The sequence below is a fragment of the Saccoglossus kowalevskii genome, chromosome 13, assembly GCF_978046115.1.
Source record: "Saccoglossus kowalevskii chromosome 13, keSacKowa6.1, whole genome shotgun sequence".
In the NCBI taxonomy this organism is placed as follows: domain Eukaryota; kingdom Metazoa; phylum Hemichordata; class Enteropneusta; family Harrimaniidae; genus Saccoglossus; species Saccoglossus kowalevskii.
Window position 1 is genome coordinate 28,223,999 of NC_140653.1, and position 27,924 is coordinate 28,251,922.

A 27,924-nucleotide genomic window follows, 5' to 3' on the forward strand; every position below is an offset into this window, starting at 1 on the left:
ATAATTTGAAGTCGAACATCTGGTTGGTGGTTAGTTACATTTTAATAAATTAATTTGACTACTATGTATTTAAAATATTACATGTTACAATCTGGAAAACGAGGAACTGAAATGCCAGATGGTATAAGAAGAATGTATATGTCTCAACACCGATTAGATTACACATTCTACTCATACTATGCTAATAAGATGCTAAGTGATCATATTAGGTGATGCAACTTTACAACATACAGACCACTTTCTTTGATACCTTGTCAACATAAATGTTGTTTTTCTCTACTCCGGCATTTGGTGCGACGTTTGTAGTGCTGAATTTTATCCTGGCAACACCTGCCTGTCAAGACCCAACTGATGCCGAACTTCGCCAAAAGCTGAGCAATTATTCCCCGAACGGAATTGGTTTCATTGCAACGAGCAGCGCGAACGCTGCACCAGACGATAGCTCATGTCCACTGACTTACAGCAATGGAGCTCCGTTATCAATACGGTCTACTTGCCCATTCTATCACTTACAAAACACCAACACACTGCGATACCCTCCAACTATGCTGGACGTTCAGTGCTATGATTGTGACCAATGCATCTCAGATTTGTGTCCAAGTTATCAACATCCAAAATGGAAATGCGAACGTGTTATGCAGAGTGTATACGGAAGTGTGTATCAACGGTGTATACCAGTATAATGCAGTTCAGACTAACGTTGCTGTCTCCTGTGCTTGTGGCAGGAAACGTATTTGATTGGCTGTTGATTCAGTCACCGATGTCAAAATTCAAACTGAACGATTATGACCGTAATTTAGAATTAATTTGCTTTCATTTCAGACAATATACATATTATCTTTATTATACTTGCCAATTTGGTAGCGTAGGTGCTAAAATACTTAAAACTGACTACTTAGTTCAACGAATCACTGTAAACGAAAAATTAACTCAACCAGCATTATTTGGACAAAATAACTATAACTGCAAGCATTATTGTAATACTGCTAGTTGGGTTGCGTTTTACGTTCACAGTTACTATTATTAACAATCATAATGACATTACTGTAACATTAATTTGCTTTTTAGCTATCGAATTTGTAATCATTTTTCGCAAGGTCGATATCTCTTCTCCTTCTGAGCATGCGTGGTTTACACGTTTATTATATGACATTATATACTCGGCAGCAAGTTCGAAAATCTTCATTCGTCAAAACATTATTGATTAACGAGACAACTAAGACAACAACACTGTGAACAACAACGGAATGATTATATTATTTATATTTTTATTCAGACAATGTTATGCGTAAGCACGGTAGTCACTTTTTAGTGACAATACTATCGTTTACATTAACAATTTCAAAAGGTAGATCGAATCTAGTTTAACCGAGAACTACATTCTTCGAACATTTTCCTATTTACATGAAATGATATTGTTCTTTATTTTTATCTGTTTTCAAGAATACTTCAGTACTGAATAAACATACTATTGCATGCATATTCAAGTTCACGTCAAATGTGACGATTAATTTTAAATGATTGAAATTATCTTTTCTACACAACGTTTTCTCCCGTTCATGTGTGTTGCTGGCGCTGACTTGTTTTTTCCTGCTCTTCCTATTTTCAGTTATAATGCAAACGAATGGACATTGTATACATTTCAAACTAAATTGTTGAATATAGTAATGAAATGGGTCTAATTCGAACGAACGAAAATTTATTACTTGGAAAAGATTTCAATTCATTCGATGAGAACGTAAATGTAAGCATATACTGCTCGTAACGTTACATGTAATGTTGTCCATTTCTACTATGAACGATAAAACATTTCCGGTTTATCCGGACGCGCAACGCAATAAAGATAAACTTACATAACTTTTGAAAGATTTCACATTGAATTTTCATATCTAAATATTCTATTCATTAAAATTTACCTATCAAAGCTGGGAAGTCTCGCCACAGGAACTCCTCCCACCCCTCAGTAAACACCACTGTCTGTTTTGAAGAGACAATTTTGTAATTTAGCACTTGATATCAGTTCGTTCATATTACGTTGCTTCTTTAAACGCAAGCATCCCAAAAAATCTGGTTTGGGATTAATTTCTTAACTTGCTTTACATATACATGTTATAATAACCAGCGCCATCTTGCGGATTGGTTATCGTAAATTGTACTGTGAGTTTATTCATTATGCTTAAAACATCCACGAAATTTGCAATTATAGAATGACTATCATAAAATTGGCATTTTGATCTTGATTTGTATACCAGCTTTGGTGCGTTATGATGCTATGTACTCACCTGCAATGTCTATCACTGACACAAGTAGTTTTTCAGGCTTTTCCTAAAAGCTTCGGATTTTATTTTCAAATTTACAACTTTTAAGTAATTCGCGTAATTTGTTGACATCCGTTCATCACCTCCATTCTTTTAAATATGATTTCATTAGCAGTAGTAACGTCTGTGATGCTCTACTGATGCGAAAGCTGGACTATGACAACGAAAATAACGAAGAAAATAAATACATTCTAAATGAAATGTTATAGACTCCTTGGTATCACATGGCGACAACAAATTCGGAACGAAGAGGTATGGATGAAGCTAAAAGATCAGCTGAAAGAAGGACAAAAAATAGGGCATCTAATTGAAACAATTTTTTGGACACCAATCAAGGAAAAACAGTATTAACGTATTATGCAAGGGAAGGTTAAATGATGCAGAAACAGAGGACGGCCAAGAAGAGAATGGGAAGATGACATCAAAGAATGAACAGAATGGAGAGCAGCTTTACCATCTTGCTGATGACAGAAAGGGCTGGAGGAGGTGCGTCTGGTCATGGGTGCACCAACGGCCTCTTGAAGCTATGAACTAAAAGAAGAAGAAGTGATTACAATACCTCACACACATTTATTCTGATCACCTTCAAATTTGCGAACCTTGTCTATCACTATGAAATGTCAACCAAGTTCAATTTTGGTGTAACTAGCAAGTGCAATCATAGTGTAGTTCCCTGTTTTCAAATCTGGCTAGTATTTTATTCTGCTTATATTTAATACTGTTCTATTATTTAGGAACTTGTATACAATTAATGTTATGTTCTTCTATAAGGATCATTGAGATTAATACAGTAGATGTATTATTAGGGGCACATGAACATTAATTATATTATTTTTGTGTGTACATATGATGACTTGATTGTTTTTGTTTTTAGCCAATATATTTCGCCCAAAATGTCTGTTATCATCCATCATTTTGTTTTTAAATATAGATTCTAAATAGACAATAGTTACGCTATATATATATATTCACGCTGATGAGCTTTCATGCACAAATGCGTATACACGCCAAATATGGATGGCTTCAATTTGTGTTTTTAGTTTTTTCTCCGAATAGTAGAAAAATAAATGACGAGTGACAATGAATTTAAGGGTCATTTTCAAGGTCGTACGTCCTCTATGTGTACATGTAGTCTGAACTTTCTCGCTTTCTATTATCAAAAGTGTGAACCTAAGTCTCCTCCCCTCAATGCGTGTAATTATATATTGAGAGAATACATATCTAAGTGAAAGATCATCTATTCCAATACTGTGCTCTTAAAGGTATGAACCGTAACCTGTCTATTTACTAACATATTCAGTGTATTGTGCTTATTATTCTATACACAACTGCGATGTTTAAACATTCAGACACTCAAAGACAAAATGTGGATTCTGACCCTATTATCATGAGCTACAATGAATATAAAGGGAATTTTAGAGGACGTGAGAGTGCATAAAGTCTGACTAAACATTCTCTCATTCTCAACAGTCTGGACTTCACCCAGTATTTGACAATGTTCTTTTGCAATTCGTCGTGATCACTTGTCAAAGATAGGGTTATTTCGTGGGTTTTGATTATTTTCATCTGCAAATTCGATGATATTGTTTGTATGTGGAGTAATTGTTTATTTGGGAATATCATTCTGAGCGGTAGAACAACTTTCAATGCCGGGCGCTGTTAAATGTCATGCGAATACCCTCTGTACCAAACCATGTTAAACCCTTTGATACTTTTTCAACCCAGCATTTTCCACATTTTAATGTATTTATCTATTTTCCCCGAATTTTATACAGCATCCCTGTGACTCAGAGGGTTAATTATACCCAGAAAGTTGTTTATACCATGTGACTAAACAATGTGGTATATTTATGTTACATAATTATTCAATTCAAGATTTTCGTCTCTCGTAGTTGACATCTTGACCCAAAAAAATCTTATATAACTCCAAAATCAAAAGGTACAGGCGTGCATGGTCCGTATATTGCGAAATCTTTACACGTGTAAAGGATTGTACCTGATGCGTTCTGACTAGATTTACCATTTTCCCTAATAACCTAATTTGAAATTATATCTATTGAGTATTGGCAAATTAGGAATAACACACCACAGAATCATTTTTTGGCAGTTTGTGGGGTTGGTTCCTGACTAGGGAATATTGTACATTCAAGTATCTAAAAAAATGTAATAATGTCGGATGCAGACAAGGATATACTATGCAGTGTTATCCAGTGTGTGTGTATATATATCATACTTAAATTATTTTTATGTAAAACAGATTCATAATCGGAACAATGCTCTTGAGCAATCCAGTGTCTGGTCATACCCTGTAATCTACCCCGTGCAAGCACGTTTCTAAACACAAAGCGACCTTTTTTGAGAGAGCTTTTCACAACAAGAGTCTTTCATAAGCAAATTGGTCAAATCACAAATGACACTGGAACGATACGGGTTTTAATTACGACATATCTAATTTATTGGAATATTATTATTAATTTATTGGCGACAGAAGACAGAAAGTAAATCCAGTTAAATGATGTCTTGACACTGAATTAGCGAAGCCGGATTAGGAATTTATATTGAAATCAGACTATACCAAATTAAATGATTTGATTTAAATTAAATTGTCAAATTAATATCGCAACTGGGTCCAGGAGATCATTTTTCTTCAGATTCACTTGAGGAGTCTGACTCAATCACCCATGGAATCCAAACTCCGGTAGGGGGAGGAATAGCATCTGGGTCATCATCAGGATAAGTTGGCGGAGCAGACGCGTTGGAGTCCTCTGCGATGTTAAACAACCACACAGATTTACCAGGACTACCGGAAGGATTAACTGGTTCCTGTCCAGATTCAGGTTCAGGTGTCCATATTCCGACGCCTGAAAACAAATGAACACAACTCATTGTAATTTTTAAAATAGCTACAATTGGTGCAAGTGGGAATAATGTCAATAATTTCCATTCCCCAACTCAGATGGCGACCATGATTAATGTATCATATTCTTCAGTCCATTCGTCAGGCAAAGGATCCATGTTTTGCGGTGGTGGTTGTAACGGGTCTATGTTGAGGAATATTGCCTTTCTAGGCGATGCTGCGCCCGTACTGTGTAATATATAACAATTAATCATAAAATATTAAAATACAAGTAGAAGGGAACCAATTGTTTTCCCAACAATCTTGATATAGACTGTGCTTATTTGAAACCTCTGAGGTTGAGGTATAGCACGATAAACGCTGTATAAATAGTATAACCCTCAACATTTGAGTACATCACCATTTAGGGTGAGGGGTTGATTTCAATAAATTAATACACAGATTATTCCAGTGGCGGATCCAGCAAAATGTATTGGGGGGTCCAAGCTACGCTTAAGATATACGGAGCGTAAATCGCAGAGAAGCTATGCGTAATCCAGATAATACAAATCGTCATGCGTTTGGGGGGGGCATGGCCCCCTGGCCCCCCTCTCGATCCGCCACTGGATTATTCTACGTTATTATAATGTAACACACCGCTCACAAAGCCTCACAGATCATTGATTCAGTGGGACAAATGTGTACGGGAAAGATAAATTTTGGGGTTCGGCACAGGAAAGATACATGTGGTTCATCGATATAGTCACCAAGACCGGAAGCAGGGGCAACAAAACCAGGCGGCACACACAAGCACTTTAACTCCACAATCTTTAATGCAATCTACTTCAGTAAAATAAACAAAGGTACAATAATTAGCATATGCATATAAATATGTGAGATAAGATATCCTGAAAATATATCAAAGAAAGAAAGAAAACCTAACCTTAGCTAATTAGAGTTTGAGTTTAAATTTGGTAATCGGTCCCTCAATGAATAATCAAATCAGCTAATTTGTCCCTAACAAAGCCAATGTTATCAACAATAAATGAACAATAACCATTAATCAATCAAAAAACACAAGTGTGCATAAGTAACAAACACATGAATACGTCAACAGTTCAGCATCGATGTTCACATCAGGTCACAGTTCACTCACAGTCAGCTTCTGTGTGCAGTTCCTGAGACAAAATCCACCGTTGGGGGCGCTGCACGACGAAATCGGGCGTGGCCTGGGTGTGTCCGGTGATTATCAAGGTACAGCGTAGAGGGCGCTGTTCAACAACAACGGGCGTGGCCTGGGTGTGTCCGCAAATTATTCAGACACAGCGTTGAGAGCGCTGTTCAACAACAATGTTTTCAAAAGTTCATTCGTAGAAATTCTGAACAATAGTCATAATCAATCGTCATAATTCAGAAATAGTTCTCTGTACAGTGGGACACAACTTGAATACCAATCAAAACTCACAGTACGAGTGTTATTCAGCAGACAGTTTGAAAGTAGAAAGTTGAGAATTACTGTGCCTATATTAGCTTAGTTACAGCTGCCATCAGATGTCACCAGTCAGCGGTTCTTTGATGGATGAGAACTGATATCACCACAGAGTCACCAAAAGTTCAGGGTGAGATTCACCCACTCCCGTTGCATAGGAAATCTTGAAATACAGCTGGAAATGTTGATTCCGGACCGATTTCCCGAAAACACAGTTCTCTGAGTTCCTCTTCTCATAAGCTCTCTGAATATGAGAACCACATCCCAGCTAACTCCTGGTTTAAGCAGGAATGCAACTGCTCCCCACAGAGCTGTCCCAAAACACTGTCGACACTCTGGGAACTATCTGCTGACTAATTCAAACATGCAAGCTCAGCTAGTATCTTTACTGGGGGTAACTCCACCCTTGGACGCACCCCATAGGTCAAGGAGTCCATCATCTGATAATGACGGTGTACTTTTCGACAGGTATTAATGATTCTAAAATTCCCCGATCCCTATATGGAGTGAAACACAGCTCAGCCCATTGTTTCTAAAAAAGTGGGAAAATTGCCTTATAACTTTGAAAATCTGGATAAATGTGTGTGATTATCAATAACAATAAAACTAAAAAATAAAGAAACCTACGTCAATACACTATTATCATATGTCTAATTAGTTAACTTATTAATTTCGCGACTAATTAATATTAATCACTTCAATTGCTTATTAAGCTATTCTAATTAATTTCTGACCTAATTAGTACTAAGTAGCCATTAACTTGCTTGTAATAAGTGATTTCATCTTCATCTTCCATTTGGTCTCCAGGGTTACCCGCATAGCTATAAAGAAAGCTATGGCACTCTGTATAGGAAACTTAATTCAAACACAGTAATTCTGGAAGCGATTAAGCAACGGCCAAAAGTTCCTAATAAAAATCACAAATTATCTATGATATACTACGGCTAATCTTCAAATATTAAATCTCTGCTAATTATACTCGTTACCACATAATTGGCTTTGACCTAGTTCTTACTTTCCCTGTAGATTTAACTGAAGTTCGCACACACTAACCATAACACTAATTAACTGTCACTCTCACCAACTGATAGTGGGTTCTCAAGTATCAATGAACACCAGCTGGTATACATAAACTCACATGTACTAGCTAACGTACCCTGGGTCTATTGACTTACAATACATACTCAGTTAGAACCTACTTTTAATCGTATGAAATCATTAAGTTCTAATTATTTCAATCGGTTAACACTAACATATACCGTATTTGTTCTATTAGTGGCGCGTGCACTTCGCAAATGGCAGATGTGCATCTATTGTCAAAATAAGTCGCATTTTAATGATCCAGCGTACAATACAAGTAAACCTTGACGTCTTATTTGAAACGTTTTAGAGAATGGTAATGTCTGTGAATGGCGTAAGAGTTGATTCCATTAACAGTATAAAACACATAACTTGGAAACTGTGTCGTATTAGCTCTATTGGTAGCACATGTCAGAGGACTATGGTCAAAAAGAGAATAATATTTTAATAAGCCAGTATACAATATATGTAAGTTTTGGTTCATTAGCGCTTCTATCAGAAAAGCTGCACGAATGTAAAATACCTGATAGATTCCCATTGGTCAAATCCATCCATCCATGTGCATCAGTTCTGTGTTGACAGTGCCTTTCATGTCTTCAGAGAAATCTGGACTATGTACAAATGCCAAACCCCGAACAACACCTTCATATAACGATTTCTTCTCACCCCGAAGAGGCCAATTGTTACCACCATGGGCTGGCAATCCACCATTGTCTGGAATTAAAGAATTAAATGGCAAATTCGTGTACTTAAATTTGCCAAAGCATATTTCACGAAAAACATCATTTTATTTGCAAGTTATATAAAATCGATCATCGGACTGGTTAGATCTGATGATCTAGTGTGTTTTTCTCGTGTTAAATGGTGTTGCATACTTCAACATGGATAGTTTTCAATGCATCCACACAAGTGTTTTCATATAAAATTGAGGTAGCATAACCATACGTTGGGTAATGGTGCAAAGTCATATGTATAACGGGATTGGTTGGCTGTCATTTGGCTGAGAAAATCAAGTTCATCAATATGGCGTCCTTTACAAAATATAACTAATAATAACACGATTAACTTCAAAAATGGTAGCCCTATACTTTATATACTTAGCCTTCAAGTTTGTTTGGTAAATATAGTGGGCCTGTGGTTAAATACGATAACGCTGTTAGAAAATGATCACAGATAACATTCATGTCACTTGTCTGATGTAGACCTCATTTTTTTTACACAGACCATATGACTTGGAATAATATATGTCATGTTCCATAAGTTGAGCAGGATGTACTCACTTCAATCAAAACACTTAACATTAATATATCTTTTTTTACTAATTTGACTATATATTTGTCAGTTGTTTACCATTTAAAAAAATGATGGAAATGTTTAATATGATTATTTTGATTATTATTATTTTGGTATACAAATTCAATGAGCAACAATTCGCAAATTAAATATAAATAGTTGGAATTATATATTATATCTGTAAAAATGTGTGGATTACCATGCAAATTTTGAAGGGAAAAAAATCTATTACCTAAAATTGGTAAAAATAGAAAACCCCGGTACTCCAACTTTTCTAATCATAATTTTACTTTCCATCCTCCATTTCATAATAGTACTCAATGGTTTAGTGTGCCCTAATCTTTGAATATTAGCTTAATTATGATTCTATGTGTCATTTCTCATAATAGTGTGCGCCGTGCGTCATAATTTTCTACGGTCCCCTTTATTTGGCCAATAGCGACTACTCAAGTCTCGGTTTTTGCAACGAATGTTACTAGTAATTGGCCACTTCTCCCATGGAATTGTGTCTAAAACAATATTTCGGTAAGATTTTGTTATATTGAAACAAAAAATGGTTCAATATCACAGCTATTGTCGCTTTAATCATCAAATACACATATACGTTATTTAAAATATAATCTACTTCCTCAATACCACCAACGAAATATAGGGAATCGCGGGACAATCAATTTAATTACTTACCATTTGAAAATATTAAAATAGTGTTATCCCAGATTCCAGAATCTTTTAATGTTTTGGTAATATTCCCAATACCTTCATCCATACAGGTTACCATTCCAGCCAATGTACGCCGACGTTCATCTTCTATTATGCCATTGTAGAGATCCGAGTATTGCTGTGGAACACTTGCATACTTAGCGTGTACTGACTGGTAAGCCAAGTACAAAAACAATGGCTGAAAAAAATCAATACATTAAACAAAAATTAAACAAACATATACAGACCCAGACTGTCAAATAGTGTGTCACATAAACAAACAAAATGATTTAACACACTGGTGTTAGAGTAGTGCGCCAATTTAAAGATCGATTTAACGATGAAAACCGTCGAAGAGCTCTGAATCGATGAGATTGTGCAGTCGACAGAGTAGAATAAGTACTACATTGTGCTTCATAAATACATAAACACGGCTGTATTACTCACTCCGTCATCGTCGTCATCATGTTCCATAATTATCTTTTGAGCCTCTTGAGTAAATATAAATGCAGAATAATTTCCTTGGTAGTTTGGGATACATCAGTCTCACCTCTTTTCAAATCAAATCCACCACTGGCAGAATGAGTGAAATAATCTTCAGTACAAATGTAAATTCCTAATAATAAAAGAGTAAGTATGTGCTTTCAACACATGTACGTCTTGACAAAGGCACTTTATTCTGCTACTTTATTATGTATTTTACAATCAGATTAAAATGTTCTTCGTATTTCCTGATTATGCTAAAATATATACTTACCGAAAAAACTATCGAATCCACGTTGTGTGGGAATGCATGCTGGTGTGTAGAATCCCTGGTGCCATTTCCCGACCATATGAGTTGCGTAACCTGCTTGCTTCATTTTCTCAGGTAATGTTACTTCATCGAGTGGTAGACACATTTGTTGAGCTGGCCTTATATTTCTGTGTACCAACCCATACCGCATCTGTGGATTCGAATAAAAAAAAGTCTATGATATTTCAGGTTCAGAAACTTATTGACCTTGTTTCATTTGTTTTTATTTTGTTAACATTTAAGGGAATCATAACTGAAACAATATGTTCAAATAACCGTAAACCAATATGTTACTGCACCATGCCGAATTAATGTATTTTACTTTTCATCGATTGTAAATACAGTGAAACTGAAATACTGAAGCAAACAATGGGTTTGTAAAATGACTATCTTGTTGACAATATATATTTCGTCTTTTGCAGGGCTAATGCCGTGTTTGCATTGACACAGTGCAGCAGAAGTTTGTTCATTTACTGGCCGCCGCCTGTGCACGTGAACCTGTGTGGGCCGCAGACATAATATATATCTAATACAATCTGTGTTCGAACGCACATTTATGGTTTGTCGTGCAATGAAGGTTAATATATTAAATGCACAGCGAATGTATTCACAAGTTATTTGGAACGTCCAAACCAGGGCCGGATCGTCTTTTTTTCCAGGGCCGCAAGCGGCCGGTTTGTTCTGACGCCTAGTAAAGATACGCATGGTATTTTAAAAGACCTGTATTGCTGGAAAATTTACCCCTGTAAGCAGACTGATTACATGACACATTAGTATTTACCATATGATACATGACCAAGTTGTCATTCACACCTGAATGAGGAACAACTAATATAAAGTACAACTGCAAGCGTGAAATGTGTTGTAAACTAGTATGAGAATAGTTCTGCGTTTTACAACAAATTAATTACTCAAGTGTTGCCGAGGACAATTGTAAGTGAGTGACAAAATTACGAACCATCAGTACATAGCTTTATATGTTGTTTGTAATGTCCGAGCATCTGCTTACGCAATACCATCACCATCTAGTCATCGTAGGCGGTGTTCACTACAAGTTATTGCGAACTGTTCTTTCCAGTACAATCAGAGAGTCGTGGCGTGTTGTATTTCTGCCTGCATTGGCAAGGCGCTTGCTGTGATTGGCAGTTTGAATTCCGTGTTTCACATTGTAATATATGAGTATTGGTTGGATCTTAAATTCTACTCAGAATTGTCCTGGGGGTAAATGTAACTGTTTGTAGGTACATGTCGCGTTTTATTCTATACAAACTCACCGCATATCGTCCTGTCAATAGCTGTCCTCTTGACGGTGTACACACCGGTGCAACATAGTAGTTTTCCAACTTGATCCCGTCCGCAGCTAAGCTATTGAGGTTCGGTGTTTGGAAAATAGGGTTGTGGTAACCAATGTCATTCCATCCATAGTCATCAGCAAAAATGAAAACAATGTTCGGTTGACTGTCACAACGAGCAAATGCAGACAGAGAAAGCACTAGGACTGTTAGAAGCACACTTATTGACATTACTGTATGCATGATACACAGTAAATGAACTGAGGGTATTTGCAAAGTGTTTTAATAACCACTGTCTATGCACACTCCAATTTATATGAACTATATAAACTACACGCATTGTTGTCATGTCAACACTCAGCAATCCTAGTTTGATATCAATGAGTTGTCGTTCAATTGTTCCCCTTGTTGAAACGCAAAATTATCCGAACGCAAAAATGAAAAAAGTCCATTCATCATGTCATGACGTTCATTCACCATACCGTGATGTTCACTCACCGTATTGTTCTGGGTCATATTGTCTCTGTCAAAACAACCTAGGGTCTACATCATACAAGTGACATTGATGTTATCTGTGACCATTTTCTAACATACTTATCGTATTTAACCACAGACTCATTATATCTGAAAAACACACTTTTGAATGTCAAAAACGCTTGATTTTTTTTGGATGAATGGTTACAACAATACGGTGAATGGATATCACAATATGGTGAATGGATTTAACAATATGGTGAATGTATATTACAATATGGTGAATCGATATAACAGTATGGGAATGGATATCATAATATGGCGAGTGGATATTCTATTTTATAGTTTATGTGCGTGTTCTTACGTTCTTATCTTCCAGCTGTACGTTTATAAACATTTACTTCTATGCTATTGATAAAGAGCCATTGCTCGAAACGTCTACCTATTTTTAATACATACTTACCTACGATTACCAAATATTATCTACTATATATCATATTTATCGGTCCGAGCAGCGTTTATTTTGTAAGTACTTTTACAATATGGTGAATGGATATCACAGTATGGTGAATGTATATCACAGTATGGTGAATAGATATCACAGTATGGTGAATGTATTTCACAGTATAGTGAATAGATATCTCAATATGGTGAATGGATATAACAGTATGGTGAATGGATATCACAATATGGTGAATGGATATCACAATATGGTGAATGGATATCACAGTATGGTGAATGTATATCACAATATGGTGAATAGATATCTCAATATGGTGAATGGATATAACAGTATGGTGAATGGATATCACAATATGGTGAATGGAAATCACAGTAAGATGAATGGATATCACAATATTGTGAATGTAAGTCACAATATGGTGAATATATATCACAATATGGTGAATAGATATAACAGTATGGTGAATGGGTTTAACAGTATGGTGAATGGATATCACAATATGGTGGATGGATATCACAATATGGTGGATGGATATCACAATATGGTGAATGGGTATCACAATATGGTGAATGGATATCAGTGTGGTGAATGGATATCACAATGTGGTGAATGTATATCACATTATGGTGAATGGATATCACAGTACGGTGAATGAATATCACAATACGGTGAATGGATATCACAATATGGCTAGTGGATTTCACAATATGGTGAATGGATATCACAGTAAGGGGAATGGAAATAACAATATGGTGAATGTATATCACAATATGGTGAATGGATGTCACAGTATGGTGAATGGATGTCACAGTATGGTGACTGGATATTACTGTATGGTGAATGGATATCACAATATGGTGAATGGATATCACAATATGGTGAATGGATATCACAGTATGGTGAATGGATATCACAGTATGGTGAATGGATATCACCATATGGTGAATGGAAATCACGGTATGGTGAATGTATATCACAATATGGTGAATAGATATCTCAATATGGTGAATGGAAATCACGGTATGGTGAATGTATATCACAATATGGTGAATAGATATCACAATATGGTGGATGGATATCACAGTATGGTGAATGAATATCAAAATATGATGGGTGGATATCACAATATGGTGGATGGATATCACAGTATGGTGAATGGATATCACAGTATGGTGAATGGATATCACCATATGGTGAATGGAAATCACGGTATGGTGAATGTATATCACAATATGGTGAATAGATATCTCAATATGGTGAATAAAAATCACGGTATGGTGAATGTATATCACAATATGGTGAATAGATATCACAATATAGTGGATGGATATCACAATATGGTGAATGAATATCACAATATGATGGGTGGATATCACAATATGGTGGATGGATATCACAATATGGTGAATTGATATCACAATATGGTGGATGGATATCACAGTATGGTGAATGGGTATAACAATATTGTGAATGGATATAACAATATGGTGAATGTATATCACAATATGGTGAATAGATGTCTCAATATGATGAATGGATATAACAGTGTGATGAATGGATATCACAGTATGGTGAATGGATATCACAATATGGTGGATGGATATCACAATATGGTGAATTGATATCACAATATGGTGGATGGATATCACAATATGGTGAATTGATATCACAATATGGTGGATGGATATCACAATATGGTGAATTGATATCACAATACGGTGAATGAATATCACAATATGGCTAGTGGATTTCACAATATGGTTGATGGATATCACAGTAAGGTGAATGGAAATAACAATATGGTGAATGGATAGCACAGTATGGTGAATGAATATCACAATATGGTGAATGGATATCACAGTATGGTGAATGGATATCACAATATTGTGAATGGATATAACAAAATGATAACTGGATATCACAGTATGGTGAGTGGATATCACAGGATGGTGAATGGATATCACAATATGGTGAATGGATATCACAATATGGTGGATGGATATCACAGTATAGTGAATGAATATCACAATATGGTGGATGGATATCACAATATGGTGAATTGATATCACAATATGGTTGATGGATATCACAGTAAGGTGAATGGAAATAACACTATGGTGAATGGATATCACAGTAAGGTGAATGTATATCACAATATGGTGAACAGATATCTCAATATGGTGAATGGATATAACAGTGTGATGAATGGATATCACAATATGGTGAATTGATATCACAATATGGTTGATGGATATCACAGTATGGTGAATGGATATCACAATATGGTGAATGGATATCACAGTAAGGTGAATGGATATCAGAATATGGTGAATGGATATCACAATATGGTGAATAGATATCAAAATATGGTGAATGGATATAACATTATGGTGAATGGATATCACAGTATGGTGAATGAATATCACAATATGGTGAATGGATATCACAGTATGGTGAATGTATATCACAGTATGGTGAATGGAAATAACAATATGGTGAATGGATATCACAGTATGGTGAATGGAAATCACAGAATGGTGGATGGATATCACATTATGGTGGATGGATATCACAATATGGTGAATGGATATAACATTATGGTGAATGGATATCACAATATGGTGAATGGAAATCACAGTATGGTGAATGGATATCACAATATGGTGAATGGATATCACAATATGGTGAATAGATATCAAAATATGGTATAATTTAATATATTAAATTCACAACGAATGTATTCACACGTTATCTGGAACGTCCAAACCTGGGCCGGATCATCTTTTTTTTCCTGGGCCACATGCGGTTCGTGATGACGCATAGTAAAGAGAAGCACTGATGTTTTAAAAGACAGTATTACTGGAAAATTTTCCCCTCGTAAACATACTGATTACATGACACATTATTATTTACTATATGATACATGACCAAGTTGTCATTCACACATGATGGAGGAACAACTAAGTATAAAGTACAACTGGAAGCGATGTGAAATGTGTTGTAAACTAGTATGCGAATAGTTCTGCGTTTTATAACAAATTAATTACTCGAGTGTTGCCGGGGATAATTGTAACAGGGTGAGAAAATAACGAACCATGAATACATGGCTTTATACGTTGTTTGTAATGTCCGAGCTTTTGCCTGTGCAATACCATCACCATCTAGTCATCGTAAGCGGTGTTCACTACAAGTTATTGCGAACTGTTCTTTTCAGTACAATCAGAGAGTCGTGGCGTGTTGTATTTCTGCCTGCATTGGCAAGGTGCTTGCTGTGATTGCCAGTTTGAATTCCGTGTTGAGTTTTGGTTGGATGTAAATCTTAAATTTTACTCAGAATTGAACTTGGGGGAAAATGTAACTGATTGTAGGTACATGTCGCGTTTTATTCTATACAAACTCACCGCATATCGTCCTGTCAATAGCTGCTCTCTTGACGGTGTACACACGGCTGCACAACATAGTAGTTTTCTTACCTGATCCCGTCCGCAGCTAAGCTATTGAGATTCATCCATAGTCATCAGCAAAAATGAAAACAATGTTCGGTTGACTGTCACAACGAGCAAATGCAGACAGAGAAAGCACTGGGACTGTTAGAAGCACACTTATTAACATTACTGTATGCATGATACACAGTAAATGAACTAAGAGCAAATATGGGCGATGGAGAGTATTTTCAATACAAATATGGGCGAAGAAGCGTATTTTTATACAAATATGGCTTAGGTGGGTAGTATGGTATATACGCGTAAAAATGACAGATAAAAGTAGAAGAAGAATACTTTCCTTGGACTTAACAGACGTTATCTGATTGGCCTCACTAATAGGTGTAGTATGTAACTTAGTATTATCATCATCGTCCTCACCATCAGGATTCAACACCATGTTTTACATCAATTGGCAATTGGGGATGTCTGTCGTACATGAGAAGGTAAGAGGATATCGTGTACTTTCATTTGAACTGTATGTATTTCATATGTATGTACCATGCATGTTCCTTTCCATTTATTTCGCTTTAGAATCATAGCTATCATAAAAAATATAGTCTGATTAAACCCGTTCACGGGATTCAACTGGAATGCTGGGAAAGAGACTTTCATATTCCTGTTACCTCGCATGGTATCTGTGTGACCTCTGATTTGAAGTTGTCCGAGTGAAGTCAAGCAGAAATCCCATAATAAGAAATTTTTATAGAACGTTTTGCAGACGGAATCACTACCGCATATTGGGTAAAATGGTCAGTCATTACTAGTATGATAGCATCATGAATGAGATAATCCATACATAATAACATAGATTGGGCTGTTTGTATGTTTACCAAGGTGCAGTCACTTGTGGCTAGTAAGTCTTAATCACAACTCTTAATCTTATTTTCTAAAAAACAATTTGTATTGAACTTCACCTTTCTATGGTGCAGAATCCCATCCTTGAAACATAACTGATCCTACTGCCTGAGTTAAATTCCGACACAAGGGTTCTCATGTATTCGTACATCCGCTTTTGGTGCTTGGCCCTACTCTCAGTATACCAATCTTCGGTTCTTTTTTCTGCAACTTTTGCCATTCCATCATGGTAACTGTGGCTAGTTATACTTTCCTGGAGTAGGTGGTGGATTCACAGAACTATCCAGAATGACCTGAATAATACAGCTGAGTGTCCACCAACAAGGTATGATGCCGTGTGTATGTTGATTCCTTTAGCCATAACTATTTGTAACAATGTGTGATAAAGAACAGTGGCAAGTCCTCGGATACTGCTGGTAAATTGCTAATGGAACATGACATTGGGCATGTTTTTTTTTTAAATTTTTACCCGAGATATATATGTATAAGCTTGCTTCGCACTAGGCGTACAATTCCACAATTCATGTATGTCTAGTATGTCTAAAATTATCTTTTCCTTGCAGTATGGCGGACACAAGCTTTTGCTTGTGTTCATCTGGTGTGCAAGGAACCAACATGTCTGGAACTGGAACTGGAAACGAGACAATGCAATCTTCTGCCTACCAGGAATAATCTGCGCAAGAATGATGAAATTGTGCTGCATGGCAGTCAATGTTAAAAGACGTAGCAAAGTTTTTATAGCATGGCAGAGGAATGATGCCCCAGACTTTCTGATAACATGAACTGTAGCTTAATTCTTAAAGTTTAAGTTTAAGTTTAAACAACTTTCCCCACAACAACAATATGGAGCGAAAACAATATATAACTCTAGGGTCATAGACCATTCATCATGTTGCTTAAACATTACATTGAGGCGACCTTAGTTCACAGAACTAACATCCCTGGAAATAACCTCCAAACCTTTTAGTTGATGAGTCATCTATATAAATGTAGATCACTAATTACGCCATTATTCAAAACTAAAAGAATACTATTACAGGCTGAAAAGTCAAAAAGCTTGGTTGGACATTCATGAAAGTTAGTTGTAAATTTGATTGGCACGGACAACAAGTTGGTTTGAAGTGGGGAAAGTTGTATCAAAAGTTGGTTCCAAATTCGAAGTCGAATATCAAAGCAATATAACAAGGTGGTTGGGAAGTTTTGAAAGTTGGATGAAAATGCATTAACATTGGATTGAAAGTTGAGAAAATTGTTAGGTAGTCAAAAAGGAGGTTGCAAAATCCAGGTGCAAAGTCCATAAAGTTGGTTGGAAAATGGTACACATTATAGAAAGTTGGTTGGACAGATGAAAATGTGGTTGAAAACATTAAATTTGGTTGGAGAGTCAAAACTGTAGGTTGGCAAAGCGAAAATGTTGATTGGATAGGCATAAAAGATTGTTGGAAGTTGGTTGGACAACCATGAAAGTTGGCTTGGTGGTGGAAGTTGGTTTTAAAGTGAAGGTTGAATGGAATTTCAGAAAGTTGGTTGGAAAAGCGAAAACTTTAGCTGAAAAGTCGGGAAAGTTGGTTGGAATGTTGTAGAAGTTGGATGAAAAGTTGGTTGTAAAGTTGACTGACAGTCTTGAAAGTTTGATTGAAATACAAAAAAGTTTGTTGGCAAGCCAAAAACGTTAAATGAGAAAGGTGAAAACTTTGGCTGAAAAGCCATGAACATTGGTTGGGCAGTCGTAAAAATTTGTTGTAAAGTTGAAAATTTGCTGGAAAGTAAGAAAGTTGACTGGTTTTGGAAGTCGTGGAAAGTTGGTTAGAATGTCAAGACGAACAAGTTGGATTGAAATGTATGAAAAGTCGGAAAAGTTGGTTGGCAAGGTGGAAAAGTTAGTTTAAAAGTCAAGAAAGTTGGTTGAAAGGTCAAAAAATTGTGATAGAAAGTTTGTCAGTTGTGAAAGTTGGTTTGAAAATCAAAGAAGTTTTGATTAGTAAATCAAAAAGCTTAAAGGTTAAAATGGCTGGTTGCAAGGCAAATACAGCGCAAAAGTTAAATAAATAGTTGGGAAAGTTGGTTGGAACGTAGACAAATTTGGTTCAACAGTTGTGAAAGTTGGTTGGAAAGATGAAAAAGTTTGCTGGCAAGGAAAAAAGGCTGCTTGGGCTGCTGTAAAAGATGGTAAGAAAGTCAAGAAAGTTGGCTGGACAGTCGTGAAATTATGTTAGAAAGTCGAATATGTTCAGTGTCCCAAAATAGACAGATCACGAAAATAGTTTTGTTTATAACGAGCGATTTGAAAATGTCTGCACTGTTCAGAGCAAATGTAGTGTGGCTTCATTTCAGGGTTGTTTGAAATGCCATGCATTGTAATATTTTGGACTAGTCTAGATAGCAAGTGGTTAAATACTGGAATTAACATCTACTATTATGATGTTGGTGTAGCAATAAGGTGATCAAACTTCTGATAAATTTCTGATATACTCATGAATGTTGACATTCATTGCCGCCACTGCCAAACCTTGTCTCTCTTTCGTAAGTAGGCTTCCAAAAATAGTAAATTCCCCGACCTCCTGGCTCGTCTAGCTTATTTCCCTTAACATGGTTTTGATCTTCACTAAAATCACTCTCATTGCCGTCAAAATCCATGAAAACATCCATGAACTCCTCGTCGTCGCTATATACATCCGCCTCCATTTTGAAATTTTATTTGGGTGACGAACAGACATTTGGTAATTTACATAATCTCAGTGTTTTGCATAACCTCTTAACGCAACTTGCAAGACTTCATTGAGATTATTGATAATGTGTGATCCGTTAGATAAACGGGATTAAAATGATTACAACTTACATAGATCAGAGGAAATACCGCAGTTTCCCATCCCTCTTTTAGAGGGTTTATGGTGACACCGACATTTCTACAGGCTGTAAATCTGATCCTAACCATGTGCGATTTACTAAGGTTGCAGTTTGATCACCCCCTCACACATTATAGACCATTTTAACCAGAAAAATACATCAAAGTAATTAAGATTTAGTATACATATCGCTTAATAGCCTAAATAATTGCATGTGAAGGCATTGAGTAGTGCATTGTGGGGCTTACATTGGGGGATGAAGCAAGGATACTTCAATCAATTAGCATAAAAACTCACCCATTTTTAGGAATAAGTAAGAAAATATAATATAAATTTGAATAATAACTACTGCCAATCCTAGACCAACATACATGGTTAGGTGACTCGCTGGACCAATATGCAAGCAAATACATATCCCAATTCTAATATCAAAAGTTGGCACAGCATTTTGTAGTAAGTGGACACCACACAGGTCACAACAAGTAAATTATCTTTCTTGTATATTCTTCATCTAATACTGCACAGTATAGCTTTTATTGTCAGCAAACGTTCACATAATAAAACAGTGATCAAATTTAATTCATATATTTCGATAATTTTCCATACATGACATATTATTGCACATGCTTTGGAAATTGACAGTATGGAGACAGATGCATTTCTCAAGAATATGATCTATGTAGTAACACTCTCATTAATCGCATCCTCAGAGCAAACAAAATTGTATATTGCAAATAATCAAACCATAACAGTATAACATAATTCGTTAATTATTATAATCAATTTGTACGCCAAATTGGTGACACAAATTTAACACATTTGTAATTCTTTGTCCGTCATCATTATTAGATGAAGAAACATTCTTTGGTATGATTTTGAAGATGTAAATCGGCATATGTAAATTATATTTGTTTACAAGATATTTGAACGCACAGTGAACAAAAACTGAGATTATCTTGTTGTTTGATTAATACAATACTGAAATTGTAATTAAGATAAATTTACACCAGTGATGATACAGTACTGTTGTTACCCTTGCAGAAAGTCATGCATTGCCTCATTAACAAGCTCAGGCTGGTCTTGTTGAACCCAGTGACTTGCGCCTGGTATTAGTTTCACGTTGATATCATGCACATACTTTTCCAAACCTTCAGTCAAAGCAATATCCAAAGCTGTGTCTTCCTCACCCCAGATCAACAGAGTTGGTGAGGTTATAACGGCCGATTTCAACTTTGGAGTGTAGCGGAGTGCAGCTCGATAGTAGTTGATCATTGCCGTTAAAGCACCTGGGTTTGTGAAATATAACAAAACATTATAAATCAATGTGGTCCTAACTGTTTACTTGGGTAGAGATGTATTTGTTTCATAGTAATGATTATGATTAGAATTACTTTAAAATCACAGTGAATTTGAGCCTCAAAATGAAATATGGTAATTATGACTGGAATTTAACCAAAACTTCTTTACCAAAATGTATTTCATGCGTGTTGTATGGGACCCATAACTCATAATTGTTACAATTCAAGGATTATTGGAAGGGAGCAGAATATTATAGTAATAGTAGGTGATACCACTATACATAATGGGAATGGCAGGTGTCCTAATGATGGGCACATAAAAAATACATTTATAAACTTTTACCTTCTCGTTGGCAATTGTGCTTGAATGCTTCCAAATCATCTGCAGTGATATTATCTCTATTTCGGAGTCCCACACCACGTCCATGAAACATAGCTTTAATTCCGTTATAATCAGACATGCTCAGAACGAACTCGGGAAGATACGGAAGCTGAAAGAAGAACATGTACCTGCAGACAAAAAAGTTGAAAAATTAATATTTATTTGTTATTTGTTATCAACAGCCATTTAGCTTTCAACTACACAAAGTCAGTGCAAGTACAGAAGCTGACACAATAAAGTAACAATAACTTCTACAAGGGAAATGCCACAGTTATCATGCTTGATATGGGTCCCATAGGACATATACAACATGTCTAAATACAGAGTTTGTTTACACAAAATTTGAATATGTGCTGCAGGATGACTGTGTCACTTTAAGGAGACTGCCAGCTGCAATTGCCCCCATTCTATAGGACACCATGCAGTCTCCCGAACTGAATATACCACATGTTTAGTCACCTGACAAGAATGTACCACATATTGCACTACGTTCATTTGTACTTTGATTAGTTTCCAACTATAGTAAAAAAAATCAAATTCGAAATTAAAGAAATTTTAGACTGTATATAATGCACCATATTTACATATAACCTACTGCATCAGAAAAGCTTTGGTCACGCTACTTTGTTATTTGGTAGAAAAAAAAAAAATGGAGAAACATTTTAGTCATTTTAGTTGGAAGAGAAGGAAGTGATTCTAAATTTGTGCACATTCTACTACAATGAATTGAATATTATTTAACCATATATTTGGGATGATTTGAATTAAATTAAGTAGCTTGTTATCAAGATTGATGAATTATATACGTGAAATAATTATAGAAAATTCTTACACTATATTATAAGATAAGCGGTATCAATTTTGAATGAGTGTGATGCATTCTGGGAAATCCATGAATGCTAGCTGTTTATCATTTTGTCTCCCATTTACTTACCAAGACATAAAGAACTGCTTCCGACTTGATTGTATAAGCTTCTGCATTCTTTTAGGGTGTGGACCATTCATGATAATCAGTTTATCGACCAGATCAGGATACTCCATAGCAAACTGCCAGGCGACTGCCGCCCCCCAATCGTGAGCTACCAGTACGCAGGAACTGTAGCCCAAAGCTGGGATGGCATCCCTCAGATCACCTAAGTTGTGGAACATTTAAAATAACTTTGAAATCTGCAGACCTGGAGTAATTTTTATTTTTGGAAATATTTTATTCACTTATTAGATATTCATATGTTTTTAATTCTTTTATGCTATCTTCATGGACTTTCGTAATTTCTGTTCTTTTCAGCCACTACAATTTTTTGTTTTCCAAAATTCAACAGCCCACCCCCAGTTTACAAATAGAAAACTCCTTATTATTAATTTAATATTTTCTTTGGACTTGACATTTCCATATACTCCATTCCACTAATGCCTAGATATGATGCTAGTAATATCACTTATTCTTCACTTATTTCTCCATCATTGTCTAGATAAATTGTAGTACCGTATATACTAATTGCAGTCAGCAATTGAATCCCCCCAAATGAAACTTTATAAAAATGCCTAATGAATACAGAGTATTGTTTCACCATGATTGCCCCCCCCCCCAAAAAAAGAATGTCAGTTTGACTGTGATTACCTTTGTCCTATAATTACTAGACTATGTTGCTAAATGACAATGAGACCAGCTTAAATAAGTGGAATACTGCATAAATTTGAGGTTACATAATGAGATATTACTAGCATCATATCTAGGTATTGATGGAGTGAGATATCATATGTGGAATACTGCATAAATTTGAGGCTATATAATGAGATATTACTAGCATCATATCTAGGTATTGATGGAGTGAGGTACGGTATCATATGTGGAATACTGCATAAATTTGAGGCTACATAATGAGATATTACTAGCATCACATCTAGGTATTGATGGAGTGAGGTATCATATGTGGAATACTGCATAAATTTGAGGCTACATAATGAGATATTACTAGCATCATATCTAGGTATTGATGGAGTGAGGTACGGTATCATATGTGGAATACTGCATAAATTTGAGGCTACATAATGAGATATTACTAGCATCATATCTAGGTATTGATGGAGTGAGGTACGGTATCATATGTGGAATACTGCATAAATTTGAGGCTACATAATGAGATATTACTAGCATCATATCTAGGAATTGATGGAGTGAGGTGTTGTGAGTGGACTAGTGTATGGTCTTCTATGGCCAGAATTCAGGGGCATAATAAATGAGAAAAAATGACAATCAATGTCTTTATCAAAACAAGTCAACTGTACTTGTTTTCAGTGCTGAAACCTAACTTGTAAAATCTATGAACAGTGATACAAATTTTAGAAAACTTGAAGCCCTCAGAAAACAGGTGAAAAACAACTGGTCTCCAGGGATGCTAAGCATAGAAATACTAGCCTATGGAAATTAAACAAATTCAGCGTGCCAACAAAATTATACACAATTACTAACTAAGGAATGTTAATGAAAATTTCTCCAATAAATTATGATTTTGTTCATTATCATCCACCCTTGAGTTATTTGTCAGCTTTGATTTGAATTCGTATGTGGATGAGCATTAATTAGATTAATAAACACAAAATATGCAAATAAGCTACTTAATAAATGCCAAATATGCAAAGTAGCTACTTAATAAACACAAAATATGCAAATAAGCTACTTTATAAACGCTAAATATGCAAAGTAGCTAATTATTAAACACCAACCTGTAAGATGATCTATGGTGTATGGTGCTATACCCAAAGGTTTGTCAGAATCTCCATATCCTCTCATATCTATGGCAACGACTCTGCAAAAAATTAAAAAAAAACGCATATTTTGTAACATATATTGTACTGTGGCACATAAATTGGTCATGGTTTTAAAATCCTGCTTGATGTTGATTCTCAGCATTGAACTTGTGATTAACATGAAGATGAAAACCCCCTAGGGCTAGCAGTATTTCAAAATACATTGTTGGAAAGTGTATAATGATAGCATAGCAGTTGTTGCACCATGACCAGTAGATTCCAAATTCAAATTCTACCTGGGCTGGGATACCAAAAAAAGGGGTTAGACCTGTGTTCACTTATGGAGGAGACTTTGGGGGAATCTTTGATAAGGTCTGCACATGTTTTCGTGCAGACCTTGTTAAAGCCAGAATAGCGCATAAAATGGCCATTTGATAGATAGATGGTGAAATGTAGCCCTAAACATGCATATAATTTCTGTGGCAAAAATCACTACTTGGATGAGTGTATGGTTAGCATTATTAATTACCAAAATGGCATTATAGACAATGGTGACACTTAGTGATGGGAACTGTCACCTGACACAAAATATCTTAAAAGAAAAGTGTATACCGGATAAATGCCAAATTTTATACAAATCTAAGGGAGAATCTTTAAAATATTTACTACCAAATGCGGATATGTTAACACCAGTTTTGAATATGATAATGTCAAATGAAAAATACTGAGTTTCTGGTTACAATGAAATCAAAAAATCAGGAAGGTATAACTTTTTTTTTTATATATGTTGGTGTATTAATAGTTGTCAACAAGATGCTACTGGACTGGAGCATTTCCAATGATGTATGCATACAGGATACTATTTTCATTTGAAGAATGTACACAGTATGGTAACAGAAACAGGAAGTGACCACTTTTAGTTTGGCCATGAAAAGAAATATGTGTCGGCATGGAAAATCTATGCAAGGTTGGGGTACCCAAAAAACATCATTTTTTTTCTATTTGGCCTAATTATCCAAGGATGTTTGCATATCTCTAGGAATACCAATAACATTATATACCAGGGGGTAAATATGAATTCTAGGTTGCAAAGGTATATATATGGGGAGCACCATGCTGTGGCTATCTCATCACACCACAGTCTGATTGTAATCTGATGTAGGTATAGTATAATTTTGTTTTCATTTTTAGATATTTTTCATTGTTATTTCTGTTTATTTATGAATATTATTAATTAATAAGTTATTCATATATCATATTCTGGTAATTAAGGCTACCAGATTTGATATACTAAAAAAATAACAACTGCAAGAGTAACCAAAAAATATTCATAAATAAACAAAAATAACAATAAAATATATAAAAAAATGTAGCCTTACTTACATCAGATTGTAATGAATCAGATTAATCACACTATACACAAAGAAAACAGTACTATCATAAAAGTCAAGTAAATATTGAAATTACAGACATTAGATATTTCTCAATGACTTCATAACATACCTATAATCATTTGAAAATTCCTTCATTTGGTATCTCCAGGAATACCAGAATTCTGGGAAGCCATGGACCAATAGCATCAGTGGTTTATTTGTATCACCATTGGCAACATAGTGGATTTTTAGCTCCTTGAAAAATAAACAGTGAATAGCTAATGAGTGGTATGCATTTAGTACTAAATTACATGTACTAACATTTTCAGTATTAAATCATAATATTTATGTTTGTTGTTAAAACATAATTTTTACTTATGATAAATTATTCAAACAAGTCATTGAAATCATTGACACATTCCCCGTTAAATTAAGTTCCCTTTGTGCTCGTCATATTAAAGCGGAGGGGTTGTCGCGAGCGTATCCTTGAAACTTGAGTTCCAAGTGGCGTATACAACAGATTGTTTATTTACATCGAAACACGTGTTCCATGTAGTAGTAATATGGCCAAAAATAAAAACAGCCGTTATTTGGCCATCTTTGATCTGATTATGAAACACACTGATATGTATGATGTATGTGCCAAATATGAATGAAAATGGTACATAAATTGTGGAAATATAGTAGTAAGGCCAAAAAGTCAGATGGCTGTCAATTGGCCATCCTTGACCAGATTTTGAAACAAATTTTCATGGACATGCATCCTAACATGTATAAAGTACATGTATGTGCCAAATTTGAATGAAAACTGACAGAGCACGTCCAAGATAACGCATAAAAAAAAAAACAAGATGCCTGCCAGTCAACCATCTTTGATCCAATTGGGAAATAAATCGTCATGGACATGTATCCTAACATGTATAATCTATGTAGCAAGTTTGAATGACAACTGACAAAGCATGTTCAAAATACAACATTTTCAAAAAACAAGATGGCTGCCAGTCAGCCATTTTGAATCGAATTGCTAAACCACTGCAAGTGCATATGTCCCACATAAGGTACTAGACACATGCAAAGAATGAACGGAATCGGTCCACAGGATTCTGAAATATAACTCTGGACAGACTGACGCATGCACGCACGGACAGACGGACAGACAGATGGACGGACAGACTCAGGAACTCACAGACGGTCGGAGACATGTATCCTAACATGTATGATCTGTGTACTAAATTTGAATGAAAACTGACAAAGCATGTTCAAAATACGACATTTTCAAAAAACAAGATGGCTGCCAGTCGGCCATCTTTGATCCAATTGTGAAATAAATCGTCATGGACATGTATCCTAACATGTATAATCTATGTACCAAGTTTGAATGAAAACTGACAAAGCATGTCCAAAATACAACATTTTCAAAAAACAAGATGGCTGCCAGTCGGCCATTTTGAATCGAATTGCTAAACCACTGCATGTGCATATGTCCCACATAAGGTACTATGCACATGCAAAGAATGAACGGAATCGGTCCACAGGATTCTGAGATATGACTCCGGACGGACGCACGGATGCACGGACGCACAGACGCACGGACGGACGGAGACCGAATTATAAGTCCCCGTTTTCGGACTTCGTCCGAACGGGGACTAACAAGCACAACAATTATTATTATTATTATTTTATTAAACTCTTAGTGAAATCAAATTAACGTAAGATCAAATCCGCTAACTTGAAGATTGACAGTTTTTCTCATTTTATAGTACGACAATGTCTTCAAAATTATTTTAAATAAACACTGACATGGAACTCATAAAACTGCCATGCTGAGTGTATCATATATTGTTCAGCGGGCGACCGACTAAATGTAAGCAACGCCCACTTACAGCGACGTGCGTGGGCCTAGAATCACTTCCGGGTCCAGCGATCATACTCGTATATGTTTTTACCTTTGTACGGAGGTACCTGTGGTCACCGAGACTTGGGTCATTCAGACACTTCGGCGCTGTATCCCTTCTTTTCACAGTCAACGAATTTACGGGATGTATGATAATTCGAAATAAAGTTCTAATAGCAACCAAAGAACCGTAAAAACAAGCAAAACCCCACGTGATCACGGATTCTATAATAGACGCCATGTTGCAACGGTAACGCCCTCTAGTGATAAAGCGAACGTTGCTATTGTTTTGTTCTGTACTGTAGA

General features: G+C 35.7%; 2 protein-coding genes and 1 pseudogene across 2 annotated transcripts; 1 reads left to right on the forward strand and 2 right to left on the reverse strand.

Annotated features, from left to right (window-relative positions):
- The first annotated feature begins 263 nt into the window (after positions 1-263).
- LOC146735220 (uncharacterized) lies at positions 264-683 on the forward strand. Its single transcript, XM_085507391.1, has one exon. The coding sequence runs from the start codon at positions 264-266 to the stop codon at positions 681-683; it is 420 nt and encodes a 139-aa protein (XP_085363517.1).
- A 4,272-nt stretch (positions 684-4,955) lies between these two features.
- Positions 4,956-19,762, reverse strand: LOC146735221 (arylsulfatase B-like; annotated as a pseudogene).
- A 644-nt stretch (positions 19,763-20,406) lies between these two features.
- LOC100376692 (epoxide hydrolase 4-like) lies at positions 20,407-27,875 on the reverse strand. Its single transcript, XM_085506777.1, has 6 exons — positions 27,671-27,875; positions 25,855-25,979; positions 24,328-24,410; positions 22,538-22,736; positions 21,565-21,731; positions 20,407-21,209 (listed from the first exon to the last, which is right to left on the reverse strand). Exons 1-6 carry the CDS (start codon positions 27,857-27,859, stop codon positions 20,953-20,955), a joined length of 1,020 nt encoding a protein of 339 aa, XP_085362903.1. The 5' UTR covers positions 27,860-27,875; the 3' UTR covers positions 20,407-20,952.
- Positions 27,876-27,924: the final 49 nt, after the last annotated feature.